The following is a 25,559-nucleotide window of genomic DNA, read 5'->3' as shown; positions in this document are numbered from 1 at the left end:
AGTACAAATTATAATGGATATGTTATACGGTGTATATATTTAGCAAAATGCTCCTTTCTAGAATTATTGTTCTTGCTGAATAATGGGTTTATGGTCACCAAATAATTTTTTGTTTGTTTTTTTTCTGAGGTAAATCTGACATGATATTGTTCACAAGATTTTATACTGACGTCTTTGTGTGGTTGAAACACTGATTGAGCGATTACACGAGACAGGATCCAAATTTTGGTAAGTTGTTCTGTTTCTACATACAGTACCTTCAGATGTTCATTCAAGCTTATTTCATACTGAAATGGTTATTGAAGCGGAAGCGATGATCAGTTCATGTGCACTTTGCGCTGGCACTTCTCTTGAACTGAGACACTACAGCAATCTGTCACTCCATATTAAACGGCTCCAAAACAGCATTCATTGTTTGAATACTGTAATAAAATGTACAGAATTTGAAATATGAGACATATCAAAAGTAACAAAGCACAAAGCTTATTGTGATTTATTGGATAGGAGGTGTTATGTTTGTTAACTGAAAACAGGCTAAATTAATCCATTCTTGGGATTTAAGAATCAATATCATTTTGTAAAAATGATAATCGAATAAAATCGAGGAACTGTTATTTTTTACCCAGCCCTAGTGTAAACATACCTTAAAGCCCAAAGTATACTGTGGTTTTTGTACATGTAAGAGCCGGCGTACTCTGCACAATGAAAATTGTATCACCAGAATAGTATCCATGTGCTGTACGCATTTTTTGTATTTAAAAGGTTAAATAAAACTCACTAGTGGGCTTTTATTGGTGTATGCTATATTGTAAAATAAAGCGGGAAAATATCTTAAACTTGTGTTCACCACAGACATTATTTCATGCAATTTAACCAAAAACCCATTCACTGATTTGGGGACATTGGAACCAGAAGTTCAAAACTTGTTTCTGGGTTTTAGGACACATTTATCAGTGTTTGGGGTAACACATTACAAGTAACATGAGTCAAGTAATCAGATTACTTTTTAAAGTAACTAGTAAAGCAACTCATTACTTTTTAATTTACAAGAAAATATCTGAGTTCCTTCTTATCCTTCTTTTCTGAGAAGATCAATAATATCAGAAAGGAGATTGGCACATCCTCAAGTTATGCAGAGGTCACACAGATTCGACCGCAATTTCAAAAAGAAGTGACTATGTGTGTTTTAAAAAAAATTGATAAAATTTTGGAAGAAATAGTACAGCACCTTAAATCTTCAACCTGCTATCTTGACACACTTCCCACATCCTTTTTCAAAAATGTGCTTAACTGTTTAGAAGCTGATCTCTTAGAAGTAGTGAACGCCTCACTTCTTTCTGGGACTTTTCCAAACTCCCTCAAAACTGCAGTTGTTAAGCCCTTTCTGAAAAAGCGCAATCTTGATAACACCATGTTGAGCAACTATAGACCCATATCAAATCTTCCTTTCATAGGTAAGATTATTGAAAAGGTAGTTTTTAATCAGCTGAACAACTACTTAAAGTCAAATGGATATCTGGACAATTTTCAATCTGGTTTCCGAGCACATCACAGCACAGAGACAGCACTCATTAAGATAATAAATGATATTCGCCTCAATTCTGATTCTGGCAAAATATCAGTGCTGGTACTACTAGATCTTAGTGCTGCGTTTGACACTGTCGATCATAACATACTCTTAGAGAGACTGGAAAACTGGGTCGGGCTTTCTGGGATGGCACTCAAATGGTTCAGATCATACTTAGAAGGGAGAGGTTATTATGTGAGTATAGGAGAGCATAAGTCTAAGTGGACGGCCATGACATGTGGAGTCCCACAAGGCTCAATTCTTGCACCGCTCTTGTTTAGCCTGTATATGCTCCCACTAAGTCAGATAATGAGGAAGAACCAAATTGCCTATCACAGCTATGCTGATGATACCCAGATTTACCTAGCCTTATCTCCAAATGACTACAGCCCCATTGACACCCTCTGCCAATGCATTGATGAAATTAACAGTTGGATGTGCCAGAACTTTCTTCAGTTAAACAAGGAGAAAACTGAAGTCATTGCATTTGGAAACAAAGATGAAGTTCTCAAGGTGAATGCATACCTTGACTCTAGGGGTCAAACAACTAAAAATCAAGTCAGAAATCTTGGGGTGATTCTGGAGACAGACCTTAGTTTCAGTAGTCATGTCAAAGCAGTAAATAAATCAGCATACTATCATCTCAAAAACATTGCAAGAATTAGATGTTTTGTTTCCAGTCAAGACTTGGAGAAACTTGTTCATGCCTTTATCACCAGCAGGGTGGATTACTGTAATGGTCTCCTCACCGGCCTTCCCAAGAAGACCATTAGACAACTGCAGCTCATCCAGAACGCTGCTGCCAGGATTCTGACTAGAACCAGAAAATCTGAGCATATCACACCAGTCCTCAGGTCCTTACACTGGCTTCCAGTTACATTTAGGATTGATTTTAAAGTACTTTTACTTGTTTATCACTCAATGGCCCAGGACCTAAATATATTGCTGATATGCTCACTGAATATAAACCGAACAGACCACTCAGATCATTAGGATCGAGTCAGTTAGAAATACCAAGGGTTCACACAAAACAAGGGGAGTCTGCTTTTAGCTATTATGCGGCCTGCAGTTGGAACCAGCTTCCAGAAGAGATCAGATGTGCTAAAACATTAGCCACATTTAAATCAAGACTCAAAACTCATCTGTTTAACTGTGCATTTGTTGAATGAGCACTGTGCTATATGTCCGAACTGACTGCAATGAATTTTATGTATAATCATTTTCTTTAAATTCATTTTAAATCAATTTCTATATCATCTTAAATTTCCTTGTTTTTATTATTTTTATTTGTTTTTTTATTGATTTTTAATGTCTATTTCACTTTTTTTTATGTAAAGCACTTTGAATTACCACTGTGTATGAAATGTGCTATATAAATAAACTTGCCTTGCCTTGAGTTACTTTTTCAAGCAAGTAACACCAGAACTTTTTTATTAATATAAATAAACAAATAAATAAATAAAAACAAGCCAGCCAAGGCCAAATGAGAAAAGGTAATGCATAAGTAACACAAAAGTATTACTTTCCATAAAAAGTAACTAATGCCGTTACTTTTTAGGGAGTAACACAATATTGTAATTCATTACTTTTAAAAGTAAAGCAGTCATTTATGCAGCACTCTATAGTGAGAACAACAAATAAGGCATAAATAAAAAAAACATTACTAAATAAATACTGCGCTGAATAAGATGAGGAGCAGATGGTGGATCTGATTGCTTCATATTGAGTGGGAAAAAATAAAACACTGCAAGGTTTGATGACCAAACTCAACAATGACTATTAAAAAAGACAAATTATGTAATATATGTAAAGGAGGAAAAGCCTGCTGCAGCTGCTAAACGCATATCAATATTGTCAAGATAAAGTCCAGATGACAAGATTCACAGTAAAAAAATACGGATATAACGAGTGTATCCCATTCTTCCATCATCCTTTCCGTCTTGTTTTACTCTCGGATGGCTTTGATTGTTTCCTCAAAGCCCCAAAAGAGTTCAATCAGGCGCCAGAGGGAGAAGATGACGTTCCTGCAGAATCAGCGGGGAAACATGCAGGAACAGGAACAATGTAATTAATAGCTTTTAATCAAACGAGGCCAAAGAACAGGAAAGCCGGAGGAAGATGGGTGTTTTAGGAGACAAAAGAAATGGAGATGGAGTGAGAATTAATGAAATTCAAACTTGGGTACAGCAGATTTTTGACACATGACAAGACGTGCCTCGCCTCTCCCTGTTAATGGAAACAAGCACAAACACAATTGTCGACGATGCCTTTTATTTTGATCACAATGTGTGAATAGTACCAGGCTGATTCATAATATGAATAACACACCAGTATAATACAACAGATTACGTGAGCCACAAATCATAATACATCAAAAATTGTATGTCAAAGGTCAGATTTTGACACTTTTATTGATAACTATACTATGGGGAAATGGGATTATGAAATGATGCAAATGTGACACGTGTGTTTTCATAGTTTGCAAGCAGCGAGGCCATTTCTCAAGTTTCTGGAGGCATTTATGAAGTGGAAAGTTATTTCATGAACCATGTTGAGTTTAAATTAACTAAAATTAGCAATGCTACACACTTAGTGATGTGTGACACTTTTGGGAAATTAATGGAACAGTTCACTCAAAAATGAAAATTTGATAAAACATTTACTCCATCCAAGATGTAGATGACTTTGTTTCTTCTTCAGATTTGGAGAAACACAGCATTACATCAGTTGCTCACCAGTGGATGCTCTACAGTGAATGGGTGCCGTCAGAATGAGAGTCCAAACTGCTGATAAAAACATTACAATAATCCACACCTCTCCAGTCCATCAGTTAATGTCTTATGAGGGGCAAAAAGCTGCAAGTTAGCAAGAAACTAATCCATCAAGGCATTTTAACTTTAAACTTTCAATTCTGACCAAAATATGAGTCCATAATCCATAATAACACTTCCTCCAGTGGAAAAGTTCATGCCCTGTTGCCTTTCACATCAAAATCCACTGACATATTTGCTTAGAGACGTTTTAGACTGTTTTCGATTGTAAACAGTGTTTGATCCGTGCATATTTCTCTCCTGATTCAGATGAGACGATTTTTTTCACTGGAGAAAACATGATTTTAGCTGGAAGCAACAATTTGAACTTAAAAACATTTTAATGATGGACTTGTTTTATACAAAAACAACAGTTTTGTTGTGTCAAGACTGATGGTTTGGAGTGTTGTGGATTATTGTGATTTTGTGTTTTTATCAGCTGTTTGGACTCTCATTCTGACGGCACCCATCCATTGGTGAGCAAGTGATGCAAAGCTACATTTCTCTAAATCTGTTCTGATGAAGAAACAAACTAATCTACATCTCTACTCAAACAAAAGGTGTAACGACATTAAATTATTACAAGTAATAGAGCATTTTCTGGAAAATTAGCATGAAAGATCACTACATTATTGATTTATGTAATATTATATTGCAGATAGAGCTTTATATATGTGCAAATTGCAACAATAAATCAACCAAAGTCCAATTCATTTTTGTAAATTGGTTTGTTTGGAACGTTAAAGGGAACGTTCACCCAAAAATAAAAATCCATCATCATTTACATCGGTTACTTTGGTTACTCTTCGAAACACAAATTAAGATTTTTTTTAATGAAACCTTATAGGTTTCAGTCCTTTCATTTAAGTATAAAAGAGCCAAAAATCATTAAGGCGTCATAAAACAATTCCATTTGAATTAAATCCATGAACGATTTTCAGTGGAGGCACAGAAACCTCTCAGGTTTCATTAAAAATACCTTAATTTGTTTTGAAGATTATCCAAATTCTCATATGGATAATGTTGCTATTCATTAAGCATTTCTATACTATATTTAAAGTAAATTATTCTGTTCAATGCTCTCTGACACCAAAAATGAGATCCTTGTGTTTTTTGGGCCATATACAAATTTGAACTTCACAGAAATTGCAGTCAATGCAGGCAAACTCCTGACAAACACCTCAGACAAAATCATCTAACGCAAACCACAAAAAACATATTACATCAAAGGCATAACTCTCAACCACTTCCTTCACCCTCCTTCCCTCTCTCTCACTCTATCTTAGCGTGTTCTCTGCTGTTCGTCAATATTTTTGCAGCATGTACCGCTGCCTTGAGGGAAATCAATATCCATCTGCATCCCGGTCTTTCTGAACGCCACCAGCTTCCATCTCATCCCATCATTTCAGAAATTTTAATGATGCCACAAAAGTAATGACCACCGATATTTTTGAGGTTAATAATGATGAAGTCGGAAACTAAAAAAAAAAGAAAAGAAAAAGAAAACACCCTGCAGGAAGCGTACAATGTATTTGGTCTCAATTTAAAACTAATTTGGGAGGCTGATCGATCTAAACCATTCGTCTGGCAGCTTTGAAAAGATCAATAGTGAAATTTCAAGAATTACCAAACAAAAAGAACATAACAGGCACATCAATATGAGATTGTTCGTCTCTGTTTACGTCTAGGAAGAATAAAATACTACAGAAAACAAACATTACGTCTGCGAGCATTAAAGCGAGCTTCTGAAAACAAACAAAATGAAGAAGAAAAACAAAAGTACTTTTGTTGTTGCCACTTCTGAAAATAAACAAAATGAACAAGAAAAACAAATGGACTTTGTTGTTGCCAAACCTGATACAGGAAAGCTTTATTTCTTGTCTTCAAAGGTTTTAACCGACTGGATTATGTCTGCTTGTCAGTGAGAGTAACACTCAAAACAAATTGACCTTCTGCTCCCTCTGCTGGTGTCTAGAGCAGCTGCACGCTGGGATATTATTTGGGATATACTTTACATGTTTTTTACCAACCTTTGAGCGATTTCTTCAGATGCGAGAGAAGTCCTCCCAGGCGCTGAAGGTCAAAGTAATCCACCTTCCCATTGTAGAACAGCTGAGGGGGGACGTACGCGTCTGACGGAAACACAAATGGGTCAATGACATGACATTCAATTATAATTTCAGTGCCTTAACTTTACGTTAGCTGCCAAAGCAACATTTCTAACTTTCATTTATTTGTATATTTTATTTTGTATTTATTTGTATTTACCAGATTTATTTTAATTAACAAAAATATTCTTAAATATTATTTTTTATGAAGCCTTTTTGTAATTTTGTGTTTTTAATTTCCCAATAAAAATTTGGGGCCATAAAGTCAAACATGTCAGGGTGATACAACTGTCCTGTTGTCATAATGATGAAAATGAAATCTAATGTTGTTTTATATACACTATATATATTTATATATATATATATATATATATATATATATATATATATATATATATATATATATATATATATTTTTTTTTTTTTTTTTTTTTTTTTTTTTCTATCATTTTATTTATCACTGTATATAAATGAGAGATGTGTACCTTCACTGCTAATGGATCCTGGGCTTTTTCTCTTGCCTTCATCCCAGCAGCTCCTGATGGCCGTGATGAGCCGGTGTAAGAAACACACCATGTATTCAGGAGGACACAAAACTGTGGGGTTCTAAACACACAAATCACATCAAATGAAGCAAGAGACAAACATCAAACTCTCCAATAAAAGCCTGATCAATGCAAATGAACTGAAACAATCCCATCAATAACAATCCTGTTACAGAAAATGGTCATTTAATGCTGTGAAGTTTAAACAAGGAACATCAGATTCAGTGCCAAAAAGCGTGCATTGAGAATTAGAAAATCCTCAAGCTTATTTTGTCTTTACCTCCTTTTTGTCAGCGCAATTTGCCAATTTATATGATACTGGAACTACTAAAAAAAAGTAAACAGAAACTTCCTGTTTGCAGCATTGATCGAAAGACCTTCTGTGGCAAGAGCTCTTTAAATCTTACCAAATACTGTGTGGCAGGTTTGTAGCTTTTATTTCTGCTTTTGCAGAAATAGACTGTGATCTTCACTGCTGATGGATCAATGCTGCAAGCAGGAAGTTTCTGAAATATGTTACTTAATGTGTTTTGATGACTGTAATATCTGCTTTTTTTTTTGTAGTTCCAGTATCATATAAATTGGCTAAATTAAATCCTGATAAAGTATATCTAGATACTGTGCAGATATGGAACATATATAATTGCAAGGTATGAAGGAGGCCAAAGCTGTCCTGTGTGCCCTACCCCTCTATTGCTGGCATTCTCTTGAAGGAACTTGCGAAATTTGTTCAGGAAAATGTATCGAGAAGCTTCGCCCTGTGAAAAAAAAGAGACACGGGTAAATACAGCACACAGGTTGGATCAGAAACATTCACAACTTGTAACTGAATATTAATCTTTCTGTAAATGGTAATCGTTTGTGGAGTCTCAGTTAAAGGGATAGTTCACAAAAAAAAATCTGTTCTTCTGAACACAAATTAAGATATTTTTGATGGAATCCGAGAGCTTTCTGACCCTCCACAGACAGCAAGGACATTATCACAATCAACGCACAAAAACGTACCAAGGAGATCGGTAAAATAGTCCATCTGACATCAGTGGTTCAACCGTAAGTTACAAAGCTACGAGGAATACTTTTTGTGCGCAAAGAAAACAATAATAACAATTTATTCAGCAATTCTTCTCAAGTTACCATCTTCCTCCATTTTGGAGAGTACCCCAGAATGTAATCAATATAATCAACATAATTGGCACTGTTTACATTCAGCTAAAGTGCACACGCAAATTCGTGTTATGAAGATGAAGGTCTTCCGTGTTTGGAAAGAAATGAGGGTGAGTAATTAATGACACAATTTTCATTTATGAGTGAACTATCCCTTTAAGTTATGTTTTGTTCATCACACAAAACCATTATATGGCTTTTGAAGACATGCACTTTAGCACTAGTTATATAGACAATTTTTATGGTGAACTCCCAAATATAATAAACAAACAATTTTAAAAGAAGGTCTTACTAATTAAAATAAATAAATAAATAAATGACATACATAAACAAAAAAGGAAATAAATAAACAAATATATATATATTTGGGCCAAACATCTTAGTTGAAGTGTAAAAATCCCAAAAAGGTTTCTGTTGGGGTACTAGATATTATGAAGAAAATTAATATAATTATTATTATTATTATAAAAACCAGATTGATTTAATAACTATATATTTCAATTTTTGTGGTTTCATCCAATTTCAGTGTTATATACTGTTAAAATTCTTAATCTTGAATAAGCATTTATTTTATATTTTCAGTTTTCATTTTAATTTTAGCTTTAGTGATTTTGTTAGGTCCTTTTGTGATTTTTAGAAGATGAATTTTTTTCTAATTATTTCTATGAATATTTTCTATTTCTGTTATATATTTTTTTTCTAAATATTTCTATTTAGCTATAATTTATTTTTTATTTCAGTTTCAGTAATTATAGCACTTTATTTTAAGTTAGTTTCCAAAGGCACTAATTAGGACTAAGTTTTTAAATGTAATTTTTTACTCTAATATATATATTTTTTATTATTTTCTTTCAGCTTAATTTAAATTTATCAAAATTATTTTATTATAATAGTTTTAGCTCAGAATAACAACACTGTCCCATCCTGTAGATCAGACTGGGTTTTCCTTTCTAAATGGGCCATTCTCGGACATTGCCATATTATACATTTTATAAATACAGTAAAATATAACATAGCTGTGCGAGCAGACGTGTGCAAAACAAGCATCAACATACCGTCCCCTTGTCTTTGTTGTTCAGCATTAACCTCAGGATTTGAACCTGCAGCTCCTCCACAACTACACACACACACACACACGGGTTCAGCTGAGTGTCACAGTGACAGATATGCTTGTACATCTGAAGTTGTGTGTGTGACATACCCTCAATCCTCTTTTTCAGTCTGTGACAGCCACGCTCGTACGCTCGCCGTCTCAGCCTCTCCTCGGCCGTCTCCTCGTGTGTGTCCCTCTCATCTATGCCCTGGACACGTGTCTGGAGAGACAGCGGAGAATTATTCATCTGTCACTTCAACCAGGGCTCAGTTCAGATTAGTGTTCGACTGACGAGATCATTTCAGGTTACAGCTTTTGTGAAGACTGTGTGTATAATGCTATTTATATTCATACTCATCTGTCCGAATGTTTCTGACCTCTTTGTCGAAGCGTGTCGGCCACCAGGTGGTCGGGATGAGCTCCTCCAGCCCTGCCTCCTTTACTCTTAGAGGTGTCTTGATGTAGAAGAAGACCACAGACCGGAGCACATCAAACGTGATGCGGTTAAGGACAGAAACCCATACAAATCTCCAAGATCAATGCATCTAACTTGTCTGTTTAAGCATTGTGTCAACATATCTATCCATCTACCTAAATATATACCATAATGTATTGACCTATCTACCTACCTGCAAACATATATATCCATCTACCAAAATATATACCACAATCTTTTAACCCATCAACATATCTATCCATCCACGTAAATATATACCATAATCTATTGACCTATCTATCTAGCAACACATCTATCTAAATATATTCCATAATTCATTGACCCATCTACCAACCAGCAAACATATAATCCATCTACCAAAATATATACCATAATCTTTTAACCCATCTACCTATTTGTCTTCATATCTGTCCATCTCCCTACATATATACCATAATCTATTGATTTATCTATCAACCTACCTAAATTTATACCACAATCTAATTACCTATCTACTTACCTGCACACATATCTATTTAAATTTATACCATCATCTGTTGACCTACCTACCTACTTTTCACAATATCTATCCATGTACCTATGGATACAACATAGATACATATTTATCTGAAATCTAGATACCTATAGCATTTACCTACCTACGTATCAACATATCTATCCATCTACCTAAATATCTACCCATCTACTTACCTCAGGTCCATAGTTCATGAAACATCTACTGTATTTTATTTCACCTATTCATCTATCCATCTATGTGATCTACAGTGAAGTTCAGTAGGCGATGGCCACAAGAATGCTAAAATGCTATGAATACATTTCTTATCAATAGATTTTTTTATTTTTTGCCTTTCTGGAGTGATTTTCAAAAGGTAAAGTGTCTTATGAAAGTTATAAGTAAGAGGATATAGAACATTGTTGAGCAGGTACTTCCTGGACTTCTCATGCCGGAGTATCGCTGTGGTCAGACGAAGGTAATGAATCTGGAGGACAGAGAAAGTAAACGGGTTTCAATAAAGCTTCTATCTGTTAAGCGCTGGCTGCCACAGTAATAATTTGGAACAACATGTTGCCAGCTCCCTCTCGCCACAGTGGACATCAAACAAACTCAAACGCATTACAGCAAGCTCGAAACAAAGTGCCTCAGTCATTTTAATTTTAACAAGACATTTATTTCAAGTGGGATGGGCAAACAGCCCATGTCCCTGCTGATAATTGCCATGAACATCAATGGGCCGATTAGACACAAATGCTATGTGTGAACATGTTTTGAAGTACGAGTTCCCAGCATGCTCCTTTAGGCTCCTCGGAAAGAATGTTTTCCTTTTTCCTTCCTGTCAGCAGTTCTATCATTCTCAGCACCAATAAACAGGATTTGCATGAGAGCAACCACTGGATTTCTCACCTGAAATCCCAGATCAGGGATGATGGGAGAGAAACGATACGCTCTCAGCAGTGACATCATCAGCTGTTTCAGACACTCGCTCACCTCGTGCTCCTTCAGGAGGAGAAAACATTATGGTCACGGAAGAATGAAACACATTTTCTCCAATATCATTCCAGAAAATGCCTTTAACCTTTACCTCCATGAGAAGCCAGAAAAGGTCCAGCAGCTGTTGTATTAGAGGATGTTCTTCGACAGATCCTCCACCCTCCAATATACTCAACAGGAAGTTCATCAGAACATCCTCCACTAAATACACTTTACACTAGCAAACACACACATTAGCCATAAATAAAGTGATTTATGGAACAACGACAATGGTTTTTCAGAAAATCTGAGTGATTTACCATGAGAGGTGCAAAGTGGTTGAATATATGTGCAAGGGTGACCAGGACGGTGGGATCTCCTTGAATCTGCCAAGTTCCGCTGTCTCTCTCCACAAACTTTTCCTCCTGACGAAAAACAAAATCAAATGTCTTCTCATTCAGTTTTGTTTTAAAAATGTATACACCACACTGCATTGCCTTCCAGTGTTGCCATGTCCGTGGTTTTCCCATGGAATTGGGCTACTTTATCACTGTTGCCGTGGATTGTTTATCATGTCCACGGGTTGAGGTGACCTCAATAAAGTGATATTTAGCCCCTAAAATGCGATTTTTACCAGGGGAACCCCCAAAAAAAACTTTTACCGGGGGACCCCCCTCAAAATGCAATTGGGCTCATTTTGGGCTAGTTTTATTGTTATTCTATAGCTTTATTGTGAAAACCTGGCAACCCTGCTGCCTTCTATTCTGAAGCAACACACTGTAAAGTCAGCATGAGGTCTTTGTAGGCACCTGTGTGTCGATGGAGGTGGACAGGACTGTCTTGAGGTATCCCAGAAGCCTGTTGGCTTTGATGAGGTCAGTGGTTGGTGGGCTTTGAAGAGGAAGGTAACCTTCCACAGGATACGTGAGGAACAGATGAGTTAAGGGTTTTCGGGGTTTGTGATTGGTCTATGGTTTCACATGTTTTGTTTTTATGGTAGGTATACCTAAAAACATGAATTATGTTAAATGTGCATATATTTTTTGGTACGGCCAATAAATATATTACATTATATTATTAATAAATAGGGATGCACGATATGAAAAATTTTAACCAATACCGATAACCAATAATTAAGTCCTTCTCATGGCCGATACCGATAAGTTCATATGTTTTTTATATTATAATTTTCATATAATCTGCAGTTTGTGCACACAGGAAAATACAAAATCTAAGATTTACTGATTAAACTGATATTTTAGTAGCTCTGGCCTAACTATAGCAAACATCAGTCCTGACTCTTCAAATGTTTTTTATTTTTTGTGTAAGGCACCACAATACTTTCTAACAGAAATGGTTTAACATAATTATGACAGAACTATGGTTTATCTGCAATTAACAACTCATTAACAACAAATTTATATATTCAAATATTTCATGCATAAAGAAATGCATCTATTCAACGTTTTTAGTGCACGAGGATGAGAAAGTTATATAGTCTTTAAGCAGTGTTGGGAGTAAGGCGTTACAAAAGTAATGCATTACAGTAACGTATTACTTTTTGCTGTAACACAGTAGTGTAAGGCATTACTAATCAATTTTCAGTAATATTTTACTAGGTACATGTTCAGTAACGCTTGCATTACACTTTTAGCCCCCAATTATTATTATTATTATTATTTTAAATTTAAAGTCGGGCTCCTACTTTTTTATGTCCCTAGGGCCGGGCTTCGGGCCAATTTTAACGTCATAGTTCAGACGCGGGCCGGGCCTCGGGCCTGTTTTAGGCTTCTCCTTATCTTTATATTTTAGACATCCATCAATTATTGATGAAAAAAATTGCCGCGCTGGTGGAAACAACATGAGTCTGTGCCACGACTGTCAAGAGCGACTCAACGGTGTTTAGTGTCCCGCAGCAGCAGCGAGCCGTCAGCACAGATGAAGAGTTCTGCTTCAAATACACACAATAAAGAAAGTAATTACCATGAATGTGTCCGCGGGAAATAGTAAGGATTCACCATCTCCTCGTTAGACGCGCCTTTAGAGAGAAGTGAATCTTCACGGATAACGATTGTATTAAATAGTTTTTGTTTTCGTTTTTATTTATTTCGTTAAGTAGCAATTTAAAGCTTTTTTTAGATATATTTATCATGTCTGTAAGGCATGTATTTCGGTTCATTGTTGTGAACGAACGACAGTCGCGCATCACAGATCAGATTTCATTTATCACCTGAGGAGAGTGAGTCGAGCTGACTGACAAGAGTGAGGTGAAAAAGACAAGACGATGGCAGAAGAGTTTCAAAACGAAATGTAAAAGTGCCTGTTTTAAAAATATTTTTGGATTTTGAAAAGCCTGTTGACCTGCCATTTATCTAAGGTGATATTGGAAGGTCTATTTATTTATTTATTTTTTAAACATTCGTTTCTCATTTAGCCTATTTGGTTCCACAGTATTTGCTGATTTTTATTTTATTTCAACTGTGATATTTTTCCCATTATTTTACATCAAGGTGTATGCAAGTCCGTGCCTCAAAACTTTCCATCTCACTAATAAACGTTCTACGTTTTATAATTATTTGTTCCTCGGTCTTTACTGATTTTCAGTTTTGTATAGGCCTACCATGCATATTTAAAATGTGTAAGTTATCTGTTATTTTATATTAGGCATATAGCATGGTGCATTTTTATTTGTTTTGTTAATAAAAGTTAGCTATATGTTCTATGTTGTATGTTGTAATTGATGCCGAATTGCCGTTAATTTAAAAGTGAAAATAAAATACGCACGGTGCTTTTACAAGCTATTTAAGCAAAGGAAAGTGAGAAAACTCAAGCGAACTAAAAACAAACAACTGCTTGACGTTGAATTACCACTAATTTAAAAGTGAAAATAAAACGTGCACAGAGCTTACAAGCTATTTAAAACTGAAGGAAAGCGAGGAAAAGAGAGAAGACTCAAACGACGTGGTGATACCGGTAAGGTGTTGACACACGTCGATTAACCAGTGGGAAAATTTCCTCACTTTCACAACCCTACTTGATGCCTTTTTACCTCCTTTCGGAATCCTTGCTGAACACGCACTGGAAATAGCAATGGCATTGTCCTCCTCTGCCACCGAGAAAAACTTCCAGACCGCCAAAGACATGTTCGCAAATGATGACGTAATGAGCACAACACATGCTGAGAGTCACTGCAGTTTAAAGCTGCAATCACTTGCACTCGGAAAGAAGATGAATCTCAGATAAATCAGACTGATTGATTGATTTACCAGCAAGCATACTTTTATCGGATCTAGTTATCGGATTTAATTTATTTATCGGAGCAATAAAAATGACGTCATTTTCTCTCATATCGGTCGATAATTTATCGGTCCAATAAATATCGTGCATCCCTATTAATAAATATGTCGGTCACGCTTTATTTTAAGGTCCAATTCACTTAAACTATTTACTATGACTCTTGCCTCAATAACCTCTTAATTCGCTGCTTATTAATAGGTAATAAGGTAGTTGTTAAGTTTAGGTATTGAGTAGGATTAGGAATGTAGAATATGGTCATCCAGAATATGTGACTTATATGTACTAATAAACAGTCAATATGTTAATAATAGGCATGCTAATATGCAACTAGTTAACAGTGAGAATTGGTCCCTATTCTAAAGTGTTACCATATGTGACCCTGGACCACAAAACGAAGGTAAAGGGTAAATTTTTCGACATTGAGATTTATAAATCAGCTTTCCATTGATACATGGTTTGTTAGGATAGGACAATATTTGGTTGAGTTACAACTATTTCCAATATGATAAGGATATCTGAGAGGACGGCTGCCGAAATTGAAGGCTACAGACTCTTTGAAGGAAAGGCTGATTGCAGGGAAATATGCCACGCCTGGTCCCGTCTTAATGTTGCTGAACGCAACACCGAGAGACTGTCCATTACTGAAAACGAAAAAAAAAATACTGCTATCAACACCAGTTCATACAGTAGATCTTTCCATTAATGTCTACTAATTAGAATTTTACATCAGTTTCTCATGCTTTCATACCAAACTATAATGTACATTCGATAATAAAACTATACTTACAGACAGAATGTAATGTTTCCCTCATCCAAATCTATCAAACAGCTGACGATATCACCAGCAGCCCAGGACTAATGCAAAAGAAATGAAAATAATCAATAATGAGAGGCTTCATGTTAAAATTTATTACTATGTATGGCCTTGAGTTGCTTAATGCTTTCATAAAAATGTGTCTCATCCAATCAGAATTGTGCTTTATAAGAATGTTATGTCACAGTCTAAGACTTTAAACAAACAAACTACTACCAAACTGTCAATGTCAAATAAAATTGAGACCGACCACTGAACTGAATGTGTGAAGCGCTGCGTTTTCACCTTGCCGTAGTTAGTGGTTGTCACGTTCCATTTGCGAACTCTGTTTCCATCGTAAGCGTACGAGTCCGGCGTGTCCCCGACCCCTTCCTGAACACAAACACAGATCCAAAGCACATCATATCTGTCAGTAATCAACTTGAACAAACCAATTTCACAGATGGATTAAGCCAAACCTGAGATTTAAAAAGGATTTCAAGAGCGAACAGTCGTCATCTAATCTAGATTAATCTACATGATTTCTGTGGCTTGGAAAGCTTCCCATGAGAGCTAGCTAACTTTTAGAGTGAATATTCAATTTGTACGGCTCTGCACTCCAGAATTGACCTCTAAATGGTGAAGTGACTGGCTTGTACCTCTTGGTTGAATCTGCAGTTCAATGTGCACCATCCAATTTGCATTAGGCCTTGAGATGAGATGAGAACTTCATAGACCCATTTCCCTAAAACCAATAAAAACAATTAAAAACAGTACTGCAGTGGTACCATAGTGTGGTAATTTAGGTTACATTTATTTTAAGGTTCTTCAAAGAACACCATAGAATTTGCACTAGTGCTGTCAAACGATTAATCGCATCCAAATTAAAAGTCTTTGTTTTTTTTATATATATATATATATATATATATATATATATATATATATATATATATATATATATATATATATATATATATATATATATACACACACACACGCAGTACACATTTATTATGTAAACAAAAACTTTTATTTTGGATGTGATTAATCGCGATTAATCATTTGACAGCATTAATTTGCACTTCACTATAAGGTACAGTTTAGTTATTGAAACATTACCTTTGTAAACACATGTGGTGGCTCTGATGGAGCTGAAGTTACTGTGGCCGATGACCTTCAATCCAAAAAAGAGAGGAAAAACAACACTGAACACATTTAACAGTAAACAACACACCTGTCTAAAAAGTCACAGTGAAAATTGGCCCCATTTGAATTCATAATACACTTTCCTGATGTTATTGTGCATGTTTCCTCATTACTTCTCACTATCCAGTCAATTTAATGGTGAACTGACCTGAATTTTAATGATTCTAAAGCAGAACTAAATTCGAAGTTTACTTGCCAGTTGTGCAATTAATAAAATAAAATAAATTATATTATTTGATTATTTTAGTTTTATTTTAAATTACATTTAATATATTTATTTTATTTAAAATAAAATACTTAAATTTTATTTAAAATGAAATAAAATTGTATTAACTACATTTTATTAAATGTATTTATTAATTTGTTTTATTTTTATTTTAAATTGTATAAATAAAATAAAATACATTTATATAATTGCTCACCCCCAAAAGGTCATCGTCAACAAATAACAGCCCTTCAAACCCACTGCTGTGATCCAGGACAACAGTTGAAGGTCCAAGATAGCCTTCTATCTGATCTGTAAAGAAAAATAATATACATATTAATGAATATATTGGACATACAGTATTATATATTAAATAAATGAATGAAAACATGGCTAAAAAAGCATTACTCAATCAATCAATCAATAAATAAACATAAATTAGCACTTAAATCAAAGAATAAATAAATATATTTGGGGGGTAAATGTCAATAGTAATTGATAAACTATGAATAAATATTATATAAAATAACTTCTATTTTTATTTTATTTCAGCAAATACATTCACTTTTCCAGTACTTTGTGAGATGCCCAGCAGTGTATGTGTAAGTGTCTGTCTGACCTCTGCTGTCCTCAGTGACATTATCTTCAGCCAGCAGCTTCTCCAGATGAGCTCCGAGATCCTGGAACGTCAGGGTTTTTCTACAGGGACGAGACACGACACCGGTTCAACTGATCCGCACATGACCGCTCACATATCACAACATCATAACAGAGGAGCGCCGCTTGTCAGCTCACACACCGAAGAGACTAGACTGACTGATCTAACTAGAAATATGACAGAAAAAAAAAAAACAACATTTTATTTATAAAGTAATTAACACATTGAAAACATGGGAATCAGAACAGAATTACAATTTGGAAATAAACTGAAATTTTAAGCACTGAATTTATATTTCCATTAAAATGACGCTCTCAAAATTCAAATGAAGCTATATATCTATGAATAAATGATGTTTAGTTTCATACAGTGCTGACAGACGCCCATCATGACGCCTGACATGAAATCCAGCATTAGAGATGATGATATGTAAACACATGAACAGCTTCACTGCTCTGTGAGTGTCAGCTTTCTCTCATGTCCCATCATGCTCTATGTATAGCTCAGCTCCAGTAACCAGACACTGGCTGGGATCAAGAGCGGGATGAGGTCAGCTCATCAACACACCGATAATGCAGCAAACTTCATTTCTTCATGATCTGTTACGATCATCAAGTTATACTTCAACAGAGTAAAAAATACTGATGACTCATCCTGCACTGCACAGATTTCCGCCCAATCAGATGCTCTCTAGAATAAGAAGCCCCTCCTCCTATAAACAGCTGCATGTAATTAACATGAAGCAAATCATGCTTCAAAAACATTCAGATGAAAAAATAATTCACAGTTCAAAACTAAAGACGAAAAGGGGGTTTCAAGCATGTTTCAAAGCACGTTTAATACAGCTTTATTTATGTATTTATTTTATTGATTGATTGATTGATTGATTGATTGATTGATTGATTGTACGAATGTGAAGAATGTGGCCTGTGTTTAAATGTATTTCTTGTGAGCAAAACATAATGACTATAGTAAATTTTTACCATGATTTATAGAAGATACCCACTAAAATGTCATTTAGTGTAAGTTCATCTACCAAAAATACTGTCATGCATACTTAAAACATTAAAAGACTCTATTTAAGGATCAAAGCACTAAAATACTATTAAATTGACATTTTAAATACTTAAATTCTGCATAAATGGGTCAAAATGGTCGATATATATGGAGGGAAAGTCGCAAGCGAGTCGTTCATTCACACACCATCATTTTCAATCACTTAAAATGACTGAGAGAGCTTAAAATTAAATTTGCAACCAATATTTACAGAGGATTTGACGACTAATGATCTAAAACGGTTATTAATATTACAAAATTATTCAATAAAACATTAAATAAAACAAAATTTACAAAACAATAACACAAAATATACAATTACAACATATTGGTTGGTTGCAAACTTTTTTTTTTTTTTTTTTTTGTGGAAACTGTGATACACTACCATTCAAATGTATGGGGTAAGTAAGATATATATAAAAAAATAAATAAATAAATAAAACTGTCAAATAAATGCTGTTCTTTTCAATTTTCTATTCATTAAATAATCCTGAGGGGATAAAAATAATCTCAGTTATCATGATAATTTCAACAATGACAATATTAAGAGACATTACTAATAATTGAGCATCAATAATACACTGAAGACTGGAGTAATGATGCTGAATATTCAGCTGTGATCACAGGAATAAATTACGTTTTACTATATATATATTCACATGAAAAAAAAAAAAACATTTAAAATTGTAACATTTTACAGCATTTCTGTTTTACTGTGACGTTGATCAAATAAATGCAGCCTCAGTGAGCAGAAGAGACTTCTTTCAAAAACTTCTTTCAAGAAATCTCAATTATTTCAATTAACTGTTGACCAGTAATGTGTTCATGTGCTTATGTGCTTGTTAAAGACCCCCACAAAAGAATATGTGTACATACACTACAGATCAGATCAAAGCAAAAGACCCCAAAACAAGGAGGGATTGTGGGTAACCGCCTCACCTGTACGCCGCTGATGCCGGCCCCTGCTTACTGGAGGCAGGAAACACATGGTGCAGGTAGTCGCTCAATAACTTCTCATTGACAATACCTAAAATAAAGATACATTAAAAAAAAGTTTGTCATGTAGATTTGATGATTACTTCAATGAAATGTGTTTATAAGGACATACCTGTGACTTTGGGTTTGTCTGTGTCGGATGCCAGGCGATAGTTGCGCCGGGACAGGGCAGAGCCACCCTTTGAGCTCATATTGTACTAGATATATTAAGTATATTATATACTTTATTATACATTTCTTCAAAACATACAGTGTTACAGTGCTACAAATACAGGGCTAAATGTTTAACATATTTATATTTACATGACACTACCATAGTAATGTGTCAAAAACATATAAATATTAAGGGTAGGCCTATTTTTTTTAGATGGTTATGGACTTGGGAGTTCACGTTGTCTAATAACAATACAGATAAATAAAATAGACATTATTTTGACAACAGTCTCCTGTTAATAACTTGTAGTTTCAATGTTTACATGCTGCTGTCTGAACAAACATATACAAACATAACATAAACATACTCTGTCTTTAGCCACTATCCCGCTAACATAACGGATTAACGGGATGAACAACATTATGTATGTGTTTATAACTAATTATAATGTCATTTAATGACTGTCGGGGGTCTAAATGCCCAGGAAAAGCAATAGTTCGTGTGTTTCAGCCTCCGTGTTGAACACATATGACAGCCAGGGCTGCTATGACAACACGTTAAATATAACATGCACAGATAAAGCCAGGTTCATTTCTCCTGCAGTACTCACTGATTTGGTGTGTTGTGTTTATTTGTGATCAGCAGATTTTGTTGTTGGGCTATCCTCTTTAAATGTGTCTACAGTCCCTGCCTTTAAGCATAGAAACACAATAAAGCGGCAGGACGGCAGTGAATGAAAGTTGGCTCAAAGGGGCGGGGCTTGGTGGCCTGGAGGGTGGCTCTCATTGGTCAGTTACGATGGGTTTATATATTAATTTTCTAATTTTATCTAGTCTCTGTCTGTTTTTATCTCAGCATCATTTATGTTCTCTAATGTCGTTATTTATGTGTAAATTAAATGCTGTTTCGAGTATTTCGTGTTTCTTCTCATCGCTTTTTTGGATGGACCAATCAGAGACGTTTAATTTACAACATCATAGCGGATCTGTATTTATACGTTAAGTGTCAACCGATTAAAATATTTATACAATTCAATATACACAATTCTCCTTTAACACAAAAAGATTTCAATACGATTCAATAGAGGAAGCGGCATTATGAGCCATGAAGAGCCCTCTGCAGGGCTGTAGTTGTATACAAAACAGTTGTTAGCAAGTAAAAGTGCCGCTCAATTCTTTAACACATACGATTCACGGCTATGGAGCGTGCTTTAGGACAAAATACGTTTAGACGTGAACGAATGCGAACCATAAAATCCATAAAAGACCACTGGGCGGCATGTTTCGGATAACTGTGTCTTATGTGTTTATTCCTGTAGATAACGCTAGAGGGCTACCAGTCGAATCCTCAGACGGATTTATATTAAGTTAAATCTATTAATCTATTCACTCTGCATTTGATTAAATTAAGCAATAATTCCCAGCAATCACAGACGGCAGTGATTGGTCCACCGTGAACAGCGCTGAGAAAAGTAACAGCTGTCACGTGACTCATCAGCAACATTCTGGACATTAATCGTTGGCAGCGGCTTTTTGCACTAATCATTTACGCCTCCGTGAAAATTAAAATGTTATTGACAAGCATTACATTTGGGCGTATCGTATCAAAAACGTTAGCAACAACACTAGAATGATATAAGAACTGATGCTTCAGATATTAAACTGCAATAAACGTGTATTAATAGCGAAATTCCGCCAGCAAAAGGTCCATATTATCAATAATGTAGCTGTGTATGAAATAGCTTAAACTAAAAAATTGAGTTATAACCAAGCAGCTTGCAAAATCTCTGAAGGGAAAAAAAAATCACATGGATTCCCTTTAAAATGACTGGATTTTGCCCGCTATTTGGCAAAAACTAAGGTTTAAAGGTATCTTTTCACATCTGAAAACCATGCAAGTTATATTTAAGGTATAGATTTAGCCTGTATAATTATAATTCAATGTATATAAGTGAGAGATATGTAGAAGTGTGTGGTAAATGTGACAACACTCATTCGATAATATTGTCTTTAACACAATGATACGCCATCAGTTCGAAAAATACTTTAATACATATTTATCAATATAATGATTAGCAAAATTCTTTTAGAAATGCATCAACATAAATCTGAATTTGACCAAACTAAGAATACAAAATTGGGTGAAAACGGTAACTAGTTGTGTCTATTGGAGCTGCTGGTTTCAGAAAGCACCCATTGAACCAAACAAATACTCTCAGTTAATGCCAGCCATGAGGAAATCTCTTCTCCTGGTCACTTCCTCCTGTCCATATTTGGATTGAAGCTGCTCAAGTTCATACGGATCAGCCAACAGGAGGATCTCATCGTCCAGATGGGTCCAGACAGGCCCGTGAATCTCATGGTCGTAGCCATCTAGCAGATACACCTGAGCTCTTGCTAAGTCACCACTGGCTTTCCACAGGGCCTTAGTCACCTCGACCAGATCTTTCTTGGTCTTTTTCATCAAGTTCTCGACATGTTCTACCAAGTCTTTGGAGGGAGTTTCCTCTGGAGTTGCTGTTGTTTGGCTGTCGTGTTTGTCCTGTGACTCGGAGTCAAGGATGAAGACGTGGGATGAAGATGCAGGGACAGTTGTGGAACTAGGACCTGGACGCTCTTCCTCAGGTGCTGGTGAGGGACAAAGAGCTTCTGGAGCTTCCTGTTGGCCGTTTTGGTTAAGCTCAGCTTGAGTTTCTGGTTCCCTAGTTAATGTTGTAGGCGATGCTGAACTTTTTTGTGCATCTGACGGCTTGGCAATTGGTGCTTCAAATGGATCTTCACCTTCTTCACTTTCATCCATCTGTGGAAACACATTCAAGTCAGTGAAGTGTGCCTTGGAGCCTTTTCCACTGAAGCAACGGTTGACAGTTTTCTAAGTTGAAACGCCAGACAACTATCAGTTTACAAATGTATTTTGGAGAGTTAAGTTAAAAACAAATGGGTCAATGACATATAAGAAAGTCCAAGAAATGGAAAAGTCTTTTTAAAAAGTCCAGTTAAAAACATGTAAAGGTCTTATAACTGTATTTAAGCTGGTTTCATACGGTTTTGAAAAACTTTCTTACTATTTAAAAAAAAAACGGTTTAGTTCCCTAGACTCTAAAGATGTCATGTGGTGCAACCGTGAGGTAAAAAAAAAAGAATATTTCTATTTATAATACACGTAATACACATCTTGGTAACACTTTATTTTGATAGTCCACTTTAGACATTCTACTAACAATAAGTAACTTTGCAACTACATGTCATCTAGCAGTCATTAGAGTATTAGTAGACCGTTTAATATCTTCTAGCACTTTATTTTTGATGGGTCCACACCATACAACATACTGATTATGAGAAACTTATTCTACTAACCCTAAACCTACCCTACTGAGAGTTAGCAGACATGTAGTTGCAAAGTTACTTATAGTTAGTAGAATGTCTAAACTGGACTATCAAAATAAAGTGTTACCCACATTTTAATAACTGCTTTCAGAAAGATGACTTTTTTTTTTTTAACCATGTCCATGAAATTATTATTTAATAAATATCAACTTTTTCAGTGAGATTGTACCACATTACATTTTAGAAACTGAACTAACTATGCCTCATATTTTCGGAAACTTATAGACAAAAATTCATAAGGAGTCTGCAAAGGTCCTCTCTATTATATAAGGACTTTTTTGGGGTTTTTGGTTACAACGAATGACTGAATGAATGAATGAATGAATGAATGGATGGATATTTCTCTTATGTTTTTCCTTCAAATATTTATTTTATGTTAATAAAATTATTTCTTAACCTAAATTAAAATCTTTCAGAGTTATATTAAATTTGATCTGCATTTTCAAATAAACCGCACAATGAATGAGTGCCATGCCATTGACCCAGCAGCTGTAACTATTCAGGGTTGATGTTGTTCAGTCTTACCACATCCGAGTCCTCAAATTCTCTTGCAGCTTTTGCGAGAATCCCAAGTTTCCTAGATTCAGGCGTGGCGGTTTTGTAGGTACTTTGTCTTGATTTGTTGGGAGATGAATGTTCCTTTGATCCTGAATTTTAAAAAAAGCGGAGAAGGTTTACAGACAGAACTTGTTGAGGAATAACACAGTAAATAAAATCATGAATAACATTACCATCTGGAACATCTGGTCCATTACAACCTTCATCTAATCTAGGTCTTTTGGACATTTCAGGCCCTGGTGTTTCTTCTTCTTGGACTGGGACAGGAGACTCGTCCTGACCGTCATGGCTTGAGGCCTGCGGCGGCTCTCCTGCAGCATCAGCCACGTCTGGAGGAGAAGTGGCTCTCTCTGGAGAAGGCTGAGGGTCGGTCCTCACAGTCGCCAGACACACACTGTTTTCTGTGGCGATTTGAGTTTCAGATGAATTCGGTTCAACGAGGGACTTTTGAGGTGAGTTTTGTAAGGTATCAGTCTCAGGTTCTGAGTTCTCAGTGACTGTCTTCTTACGCAAAGGGCTTTCCGCAAAACAAAGCGGTTTTCTTTTCGTAGGACTCTTCTTCGCGAGTCTATGCTGGAGGTGCTTTAGAAACCGATCCCTCATGGACTGCCAGCTGTGGTCGGTCACGTGCCGCTTCTCCATCTCTTTCCAAACCAGGTTGCCTTTGGCTTCATGTTGCCGTTTTTCCATGAACTTCAAGATGGCAGCGTCGTCTTCAGGCGAGTAACCCAACCGCCCATTGCTCTGATGACGGGTCGCCATCCTCGTCTGGACAGACTGTCCCACGCTAATCACATAGTCGTCCAGATTCAAGAGCTGGTTCTGCTCTACACAATCTTTTATGTATTTCGTAGAGATGTACTTTTGCCCGGAGCTCGACGTCACAGTAGTCGCGACCCCGGGATCGATCAGCAAAATGGCTCCGGGCTCTTGACTGCGACACAAAGTACCTCCTCCGTTAGCTACCAGAGGATAAAGTTGAGTTTTAGTTGGGCCGGGTCTCACATAGAAGCGCATTGATTGTCCACTTGCGTCCAGGAATAAGACAGGAGAAATATCAGAGACCTCCTCCTTTGACATGGTGAAGGTTATCTGGGGGACAAATGAGAACGTTGTTTTCATACCAAAGCTTAAAAAAATGTTAATTTGGTTGGAAATGATAAAAACAATGGATATAGTATTCAAAATTAGGACTATACCCACATGAAAAATACTGTATAGTAAATATAGTATTATAGTAAATACTATAGTGTTTTAGAACCATACTATAGTAAAGTACTTGAATTAATTTGTTGTGGCAATTCTATAGTTTTTGTGGTAATATAACAACATTACTTTACCCAAAACTGTACTAAGTTTTCTATGGTATATTATACCACAGTTTACTGTAGTAAAAACTAAAGTACACTACAGTTTATCAGTTCACTATCGTTAATATTACAGTATGCGTAGCATAAGTGCTAATATATACAGTATAATACACTTTACTATAGTATGGTTCAAAAGCAGCATAGTATTTACTATTAATAGTAATTACTAACGTTATAGTATTTGTGAAGATTTCTGGATGACATGTTGGTGGAATAAAGTAGCTTAATAACTATAGCCATAACTCAAAGACTTGTTCACACTCGCGAATCTAATATTGTGAAATAAGTTACTCTTGCAATTTCACAGACTTTCCTGCTAATTCACTTTGCAGCAAACAACATCGATACATACAAAGGACTAGTATAAAGTCGCTATATGTCGAGAAAACTAAATATTGATGAAAGGAAATATAAACAACCTGTGTTTAGCAACGCGTCCAAAGATCCTCTGAGCTGAGAGACATGTGAAAACAACTTTTCAAAATAAGAGTCCCGACGTTAGAATCACAGGAAGAGACGCCTGTGTGAGAGCGCGCTAGGACTTTAATTCTGGAAAAAGACGGATGAGGAAACGCTCAATGTCTCAGCGCGGGAAAACTAAAAAATTTGAACGTAAAGGTCTAAGCAAACAATACGATTTTTATCAACCATATATATATATATATATA

The 25,559-nt window shown here is 35.7% G+C and overlaps 2 protein-coding genes across 2 annotated transcripts in view; both read right to left on the bottom strand.

The window, feature by feature from the left end:
* Window positions 1-20,278, bottom strand: part of LOC306875378 (E3 ubiquitin-protein ligase RNF123-like) — a 124,558-nt gene extending 104,280 nt beyond the window's left edge. The window contains exons 1-21 of the mRNA XM_079425888.1: window positions 20,188-20,278; window positions 19,536-19,620; window positions 19,367-19,454; window positions 17,333-17,412; window positions 16,931-17,025; window positions 16,422-16,476; window positions 15,962-16,047; window positions 15,609-15,695; window positions 15,297-15,364; window positions 15,025-15,150; window positions 12,022-12,136; window positions 11,533-11,637; window positions 11,325-11,450; window positions 11,147-11,239; window positions 10,656-10,724; window positions 9,665-9,787; window positions 9,396-9,507; window positions 9,250-9,311; window positions 7,717-7,788; window positions 6,971-7,091; window positions 6,408-6,509 (exon numbers count right to left, since the gene is read on the bottom strand). Of these exons, the coding sequence (XP_079282014.1) occupies window positions 6,408-6,509; window positions 6,971-7,091; window positions 7,717-7,788; window positions 9,250-9,311; window positions 9,396-9,507; window positions 9,665-9,787; window positions 10,656-10,724; window positions 11,147-11,239; window positions 11,325-11,450; window positions 11,533-11,637; window positions 12,022-12,136; window positions 15,025-15,150; window positions 15,297-15,364; window positions 15,609-15,695; window positions 15,962-16,047; window positions 16,422-16,476; window positions 16,931-17,025; window positions 17,333-17,412; window positions 19,367-19,454; window positions 19,536-19,614 (1,864 nt within the window). The 5' untranslated portion in view covers window positions 19,615-19,620; window positions 20,188-20,278. The remainder of the gene's footprint in view (window positions 1-6,407; window positions 6,510-6,970; window positions 7,092-7,716; window positions 7,789-9,249; window positions 9,312-9,395; window positions 9,508-9,664; window positions 9,788-10,655; window positions 10,725-11,146; window positions 11,240-11,324; window positions 11,451-11,532; window positions 11,638-12,021; window positions 12,137-15,024; window positions 15,151-15,296; window positions 15,365-15,608; window positions 15,696-15,961; window positions 16,048-16,421; window positions 16,477-16,930; window positions 17,026-17,332; window positions 17,413-19,366; window positions 19,455-19,535; window positions 19,621-20,187) is intronic.
* Window positions 20,279-21,606: 1,328 nt separating this feature from the next.
* Window positions 21,607-25,353, bottom strand: LOC306875191 (telomeric repeat-binding factor 2-interacting protein 1-like). The gene is made up of 4 exons (XM_079425648.1): window positions 25,311-25,353; window positions 23,695-24,613; window positions 23,489-23,610; window positions 21,607-22,376 (listed from the first exon to the last, which is right to left on the bottom strand). Exons 2-4 carry the CDS (start codon window positions 24,599-24,601, stop codon window positions 21,792-21,794), a joined length of 1,614 nt encoding a protein of 537 aa, XP_079281774.1. The 5' UTR covers window positions 24,602-24,613; window positions 25,311-25,353; the 3' UTR covers window positions 21,607-21,791.
* Between the last annotated feature and the right edge of the window lie 206 nt (window positions 25,354-25,559).

Source organism: Barbus barbus (assembly GCF_936440315.1).
Source record: "Barbus barbus genome assembly, chromosome: 9".
NCBI lineage: Eukaryota > Metazoa > Chordata > Actinopteri > Cypriniformes > Cyprinidae > Barbus > Barbus barbus.
Note: the sequence above shows the minus strand (reverse complement) of the source record. Positions and strands in the feature narration are given on the sequence as shown.

Bases quoted from the DNA above. Each gene is read 5' to 3' on its own strand.
- LOC306875191 (XM_079425648.1), bottom strand. From the start codon at position 24,601: ATGTCAAAGGAGGAGGTCTCTGATATTTCTCCTGTCTTATTCCTGGAC. The intron at 23,611-23,694 runs GTAATGTTATTC...TTTAAAATTCAG, and splicing joins TGGACCAGATGTTCCAGATG to GATCAAAGGAACATTCATCT. The intron at 22,377-23,488 runs GTAAGACTGAAC...GTGTTTCCACAG, and splicing joins AATTTGAGGACTCGGATGTG to ATGGATGAAAGTGAAGAAGG.